The sequence below is a fragment of the Notolepis coatsorum genome (genome assembly GCF_963971535.1).
Source record: "Notolepis coatsorum genome assembly, chromosome: 10".
In the NCBI taxonomy this organism is placed as follows: Eukaryota; Metazoa; Chordata; class Actinopteri; order Aulopiformes; family Paralepididae; genus Notolepis; species Notolepis coatsorum.
The window spans coordinates 16,282,722-16,290,390 of NC_140174.1; the positions used below are offsets into that span (position 1 = coordinate 16,282,722).

The 7,669-nt window shown below is 45.0% G+C and overlaps 1 protein-coding gene across 1 annotated transcript in view; it reads left to right on the top strand.

Annotated features, from left to right (window-relative positions):
• LOC311235469 (double C2-like domain-containing protein alpha) overlaps positions 1-3,801 on the top strand; it is a gene marked incomplete at both ends in the record, with an annotated part of 99,389 nt that extends 95,588 nt beyond the window's left edge. Inside the window, 2 exons of the mRNA XM_084322932.1 lie at positions 655-751; positions 3,665-3,801. Of these exons, the coding sequence (XP_084179058.1) occupies positions 655-751; positions 3,665-3,801 (234 nt within the window). The remainder of the gene's footprint in view (positions 1-654; positions 752-3,664) is intronic.
• Between the last annotated feature and the right edge of the window lie 3,868 nt (positions 3,802-7,669).

A 7,669-nucleotide genomic window follows, 5' to 3' on the forward strand; every position in this document is an offset into this window, starting at 1 on the left:
GTGTGTGTGTGTGTGTGTGTGTGTGTGTGCGTGCGTGCGTGCGTGCGTGTTCATGTGTGCTTGTGTGTGTGTGTGTGTTCATGTGTGCTTGTGTGTGTTCATGTGTGCTTGTGTGTGTTCATGTGTGCTTGTGTGTGTTCATGTGTGCTTGTGTGAGGAGAGATCACAGCAGGGCCGGGCGTGCACAGACACTTTGGGGGGCAGGGGCTCAAGCTACAAAAAGGGCACTCAACCCACCAACACCCAGGGCGGGATCCACAAAGAATGGATTGCACTGTGCTAATTGCACCCTTACTTACAATTCATTATGAATTTTAAATGGGGGACCCTGATGTAAACAAGACGAAAGTCTTTTTCTGGTCTGCATCCCCTTAACAATTGTGTGTATTGAGCCATACTGTATTGTACCCATTCTGCAATCTGTTAATAACATTTTCAATGGGTACAATACAGTATGCAATTAGCACCGTGCAATCCATTCTTTGTGGATCCCGCCCCTAGTGTTCATATTTGACAAAAACATTCTTATTTTTTGGGATGGGCAAAAGGGCAGGGGCTCAAGCCCCCCTTCAGCCCGCCCTGCGGGCCGATGAGTTCAGACATGACCCGTTGATCTTCACTCCCCTTCTCTGCTGCTCCCGGTTCTCCGCACAGGAGTTCTTCTACGAGATCTCCCTCACCGAGCTCTCCACCAAGACCCTGGAGGTCACGGTGTGGGACTACGACCTGGGAAAGTCCAACGACTTTATAGGTGAGTCGACACACGCCGAGCGGCGGGCCAATGATCACCGTCTCCTGGAGCTCCTGGCAAAACCAGGACAATTACCGATTAGTTATTGTTGATTTACCGGCTGACCATTCACAGACTTAACGCCATGTCAGCAACTTCTTACTTAACCCTTTCACTGCCACACTACAGAAGGTTAACCCTTTACTATCACACTAGTGAAAGGGTTAACCTGATGTTGTGTGGCAGTGAAAGGGTTAACCTTCTGTGTATTGTCGCAGTGAAAGAAGGGTTAACCGTTAACTCCACCGTTGTTTAATTTGTGGGTCCTGTTGTCATTCTTGAAGAGATATGTGTGGTAGCGATATTTCACTTGCATAGGTTTCCAGTGCATCCGAGCGCGTACCTTAAATGCCACGTAGATGCTCAGGACTCAACACATCTGATGAGAATAATGGCTGAGCTGGGTCTAAACACTGTTGACATTTAAAAGGAACACGTTCGACATTATGGGAAATTCGCTTACCGTCTTCTCCAGAGTGACACGAGAAGATAGATACCGGTTTCCTCTCTGTGAGTTCAGTAGAAAGCTATCCGGCTGCACGCTAGCCTAGCTTAGCACAATGAATCGAAGTGGATAGTCCCGGGGTAGCACAAATATCATGACAATACTATTTATGTTGTTCAATTCCCTGTCAGTTATTAATTATGTGCTACTGTCCGTCACAATAATTATGCATGCAAGTTGGTATTTATTTGGTATGATGGGTTTATAACTTGAGGTTCAGACCCCCAAACAGCCGGGGCCAGAGTTCAGAGGCCAGAGTTCAGATCCCAATCAGCCGGGCCAGAGTTCAGACCCCAAACAGCCGGGGCCAGAGTTCAGAGGCCAAACAGCCGGGGCCAGAGTTCAGAGGCCAGAGTTCAGACCCCAAACAGCTGGGCCAGAGTTCAGACCCCAAACAGCCGGGGCCAGAGTTCAGAGGCCAGAGTTCAGACCCCAAACAGCCGGGGCCAGAGTTCAGAGGCCAGAGTTCAGACCCCAAACAGCCGGGGCCAGAGTTCAGAGGCCAGAGTTCAGACCCCAAACAGCCGGGGCCAGAGTTCAGACCCCAAACAGCCGGGGCCAGAGTTCAGACTGGACTGTTCAGACCCCAATAGGGTGATGATCCAGGGTTCGATTCAACCAAACTAGACCAAGGCAGGTGTGAAGCACAATAAAGATCATCTTCTATAGGGAGGTGTAGTCTGACGTCACTTTGGACCGCCCGTGAGGTCCACCCGTATAGGGATTTATCATTGGGAAAATAGATTATCGGCTATTGTACCAATTCTGCCTCATGAACATTGGAAAGCTTTCCCTTCTATCACTAACACTGTTGTTTAAGCATTTTTGGGTTGAAATAAAATACGTTTTTTTTTTTTTACGATTAATTGCGAATATTTTCATGTTGAGCTATAGATTGTGGATGAATACGCACAGTAAGGTACACCATGCAAATGTTCATGCTTTATTTGATTTAAACGAGACGATTTAGAAATGGTCAATGGGGAAATACATTGCGTTTTCAAGAGGGTGGACCGCGGAGAAACAGCAATGACGTAACCACTACACCTCCCTATAGACCACTGCAACACTTCTGGTATGTTCAGCTCATGGGAGAGCATGGGGGGGGGGGGGAGGATAACATGAATGAATGTTTATGAGAGCCTTGACGGAAGTGGTTGTAGCTACGGCTGTAATTGATAATCCTAGATCTCTGGACAATCCAGAGAGACTCCCTGGGCAATCTGTGCATGTGTAGCCGGTCCAACGCTGAACCTGCCACTATTTCGACCATGCCTTGAGTGGGAGTCGAACCCCGGGCGTCCGCACCGGGGCCAGCAACACAAACCGCTGCGCCAAGAAAGGAATTCCTCTCTAAGCGCTCAGTTTGGATGCCTCTGGGGAGTGAGTTTTACTTCCATGTACCGTAGTCACACTATCACGGTACATATCCGTTACATTCACCCCCCCTAAACTCACACCACCCAAGGCATCCGGGTCACGGCACCACTGTAGCCGTTCCAACGCTGAACCTGCCACTATTTCGACCATGCCTTGAGTGGGAGTCGAACCCCGGGCGTCCGCACCGGGGCCAGCAACACAAACCGCTGCGCCAAGAAAGGAATTCCTCTCTAAGCGCTCAGTTTGGATGCCTCTGGGGAGTGAGTTTTACTTCCATGTACCGTAGTCACACTATCGCGGTACATATCCGTTACATATGCAATTGATAAAATGACTGTTATATCAATGATAGAATTACTAATTACTGGTGATCAAAAAAATTACTGTTATCAATGATAAAATGACTCATATCAAGGTCAAGAATGACATGGAGCCCACGAGTAAAAAATATATATTAAATATAAATATATGGCAGCTAGGTGGTGCAGTGGGAAAGGCACTCACCACCAAGGCTGGAGACGCTGGGTTCGCGTGTTCGAATCCAGCTCTCCACATTGTTTTCAGTTTGGCTGGTCGTCCGTACTACAATTGGCAGTATTAGAGGGTGGGAAAACTGATGGGTGGGTCCTGGGTGTTGTAAACAGAAAAATACTCCTACAGTTCGGTCGGGGCGCCTGCTCAGCGAAGGAAGGATCTGGAGGGAGGTAGTGTGACCTTCCACACGTTACACTCTCCCAGTGAGAATCTGAGCTGCCAGGCTGGCTGCCGGCTGGCTGCGCATGTGTCGGAGGATAGCATGTGATAGTCTCCGGCCTCCCGGACCAACAGTAGGGGGGGTGCGCAACAACCAGGAAGTGAGTTGGGAATTGGCATAACGACTAAACAGTGGGATGGGAGAAAAATCGGAAAAAGGGGGGGGAAAAGATACAAAAATATATATATATATAAATATATAATATTTTGTCATTTCTTTTGTCTGCACCGGTCAGGGGGCGTGTCCTTGGGCTGTCAATCGCAGGGAGATACTCTCCAGCATTGGATAGACTGTCTGAAGAACCACGGCACAAAGGTGGAACGGTGGCACACATTGACCAATGAGCTGCCAGGGTCCACGTTACCAGAGTAACCCGACGCGCCCTGCTGCCGTCTGGCAAGATCCACCCAAGATTCAGGAGACATTTCACCGCATGTTCTGAAGACGTTCTGTTCTGCATGACTTTGAACAATTTCTATCCTACTTTGAAACATTGCATCATTAATCAACACATGAATCATCATAACGACATTCCCAAAGGATCGAACGCCGGGTTTTCTTTTTTTTTCTTTTTTACAGCGGAACAGCGAACGGGAGGACAGGAAAACAAGATGTTTACTGGACAGATTTGATCCTAATCCAGGACCAGAAACTGTCAGTGGAAAATCTCAATGATAGTCTTTCAGCCTAAACAGGAATCCATAGGCTGCGTTCACACTGCAAGCCTTAGCGCTCAATTCAGATTTATCCCTCAGGTCGGGTTTTTTTTTGATGTGGCCAATATCAGATTCCAGTGTGAACTGGTCACTGCTCCTGAACTGACCCGCATGCGACAATAAACAATAAAGAAGGTGGCCGTAAACCTGGAGGACACTGAAGTCACAGTTTATAGTTTCATTAATAAATTTAATGCAGTGGAGGCCAGATAATTAAAACAAACCAGAGCTGTATGATATCTGATTCAGGACCACATCAGTCACATGTGAAAGTGGCCCAAATCAGAATGGAAAAGATCATATTCCAAGTGATTTGTGGTGTTCGCACTGTTATGAGGAGTACTTGGTCCGAGACCACTTTATGAGCAAAATATAATCAGATCCGAGCCTCTCACCTGCAGTGTGAACGTATCCTATATAGATTCACATAATGTAATCTGAAATCCCGCCCTCTTTTTCTTGATCCCCCAATCACAACTGTTTAGAGAAGGAGCCGGAGTGGTTGGAGGATCAGGTAAAGAGGGCGGGGCTTGAGATATAGGGACATTCACTAGATCGATATCCACAGGGATCAGTGTCCCTCTCTCATATTTAATGGTATCCTATATAGATTCACATAATGTAATCTGAATTCCCGCCCTCTTTTCTTGATCCCCCAATCACAACTGTTTAGAGATTGATTGATTGAAAACTTTATTAACAGATTGCAGAATGGGTACAGTACAGTACAGCTCAATACACACAATTGTTAAGGGGATGCAGACCAGAGAAAGACTTTCGTCTTGTTTACATCAGGGTCCCCCATTTTCAATAACATGAAGGAGCCGGGGAGAGAGAGAGAGAGAGAGAGAGAGAGAGAGAGAGAGAGAGAGAGAGAGAGAGAGAGAGAGAGAGAGAGGACACTATGTTCAGCCCTCATTATTCACTTTGGCTTCGTTTACTTTTCTTTTCATTAATGATTTGCGCCGACCTGAAAAGTCCCTCGTCATCCTCATCTTCATCACCCCGCCTGCTTCACCATCTACCCTGCTGGTGGCAATAACCGTCTCGCCTGATGCTTCCCGGAGATTCTAAGTGGTCTTATTATAATGATGTTGAAAATGTTGTTTTTAAATCAATTGAATTGACTGCCCGTCAAATTGCTTGCAGATGACAATTGTGAAGGAACAGTGTGAACTAATAAGAGGACTTGGTTCTTCCACATTGATGGTTTATGTGTGAGTTATTTGCATGTTTGGTGTAAAAAGAAAAATATGAAAAATCTGTGATCAAGTTTATTTCCTTTGGATTCAACTATATTGTGGGGTGGGTTGTCTCTAAGCAGTTTATCCCGTGTGCCAAACGTTTTAATTTTATTACATCTACTCTGTATCAGTAAAAGGATGGCAACAGAATCCCAGGATTCAATCGCAAAATTTCAAATGACATATTTACCAGTCGTCTCCCAAAAGGACTACACCACGATCAACGACAGCAGCTATTGTTTTGTTTTCTGCGTCTTTACATAAATGGACTGCAACTATAATGAACTCTGTTCTGTTCCGAGTGGGTTGTTCCCAGTCCCGAGTATTTCTCTTGGTTTCATGTGAGGCATGCGGATACATCAGTGCTGTGAATATGTAAATATGTATTTGTGTATCACTTAATTGCTTTGGCTGTTTGTCCTTGGAACTGGAAACTGCATGGAGTTTTTTTTCTTCTTTTCTTTCATAAAGACGTGTTCATATTGATTTACTGTAACACCAACACATTCCCCGTTTGGTTTTTGTTTGATGATTCTGGGGGAACTAATATTTAGACACGGGGCTTGGGGGGCTTTGATAAGACGTGTGCATCAGCGTTCATCAGGACAATGGCACCACCTAGTGTTCGTTGTTTGCAATTGCAGACGTTGATTGATTGAAAACTTTATTAACAGATTGCAGAATGGGTACAGTACAGCTCAATACATACAATTGTTAAGGGGATGCAGACCAGAGAAAGACTTTCGTCTTGTTTACATCAGGGTCCCCCATTTTCAATTCATCACAATATATGACATACACGACATACAGATACAGTATACTGCTACATCTATACATTTATGACATACCAGATTTACGTTGACGCCACAAGTGGTCATAAATCGGCAAACAAATAAATCAACACACGAATAAAGAACCAGAGCTGAGAAGCTATAGGGACAAAATCATTACGTTTCAGTTGACGGTGGTCCACTACCCGACACATCATTCTGTCAAAAATAGTTAAATGAAACCAGAAAGTGCACAATATAATCTAGGAGGCAGGAGCCGTTGCTACGACTACCCAGTGTGTTCTGCTCCACAAATTAAGATTAATTCAAAAGCGATAATATTCATAACATTTCAGACAGTTATCTTGCTAAAATTGACCAGGATTGCTTAAATAAAAAATATAATAATTTGAATCATGTGGGTTTTGTGTTGAGTTTTCGTTGTTTTTTTCACCCAATCATAGAATTAGCTAAAAAGGTCCTGCAGGTCTGTGGTGGTAATGCTTTCCAAACCACAGCCAGTCATGTTGTTCTCAGTAACAGCTGCTGTTGAACCAGCTCAGAGCCAAACCACCCCCTCCTCTCTGACGTGGTGCAACCTTAGAACAATAATAATACAAAAGAAAGGAAAAACCCTTCAAGAAAAGGTTTTGATGACTTTATTTGGGAATAAAGCAACATACTACATGTATACTGAAGTAAGGTCTTTCAGCTTGTTATTACTACAGTATTTCTGTTGGAGCCTTGGTGTATTTAACAGAAATATAGTATCTTCAATTCATATGCGAGTTACTTTGGTGGTAATGATGGGCGAGGCCTGCCTCTGACCTGCACCCACTCTGGCTGAACAACGGGTAAGAAACACACAGTATAACATTAAATTCATATATGGTAAGATACCACACAGTACATGGTAATCAATCAAATGTATTTATATAGCACATTTAGACATGACACTTGTCAACCAAAGTGCTTCACAGTAAGTCACATAGCTAAAAACAAAGAAAAGTGCTCAAGTATAGAATAAACAGAAAATATAAACAACCAACGGATAGACATGGAAACAAAACAACAAGTCAACAAGCAAGGCATGAGTCAGGGAAGGCCAGGGAGTATAGATGGGTTTTGATTTTAAAAAGACTCGATTGAGGGGGCAGATTTGATGGACATGGGGATGCTGTTCCAGAGGTCAGGGGCTGTGACAGCAAAAGCACCCCCGCCCTAGACTTGAAATTGGACCTACGGGTAGTTAAGAGACCCTTGTCAGCCAATCTGAGGGGGGTACATGTGTAACGGTTGTGACAACGTCACCTCAAACTTCGATGCCCCGAGTGGGAGTCGAACCCCGGTCTCCCACACCGCGGGCAGCAACACAGACCGCTATACCAAGAGGTGAATTCACTTGTAAGTAATGGGTTTATGCGTCTTTTGAGGATGTGAGTGAGTTTAACCCATAGGACCGCTACTCACCCCAGCCCTTCTTTACTGCGCTTCACGATACCATCCGTTA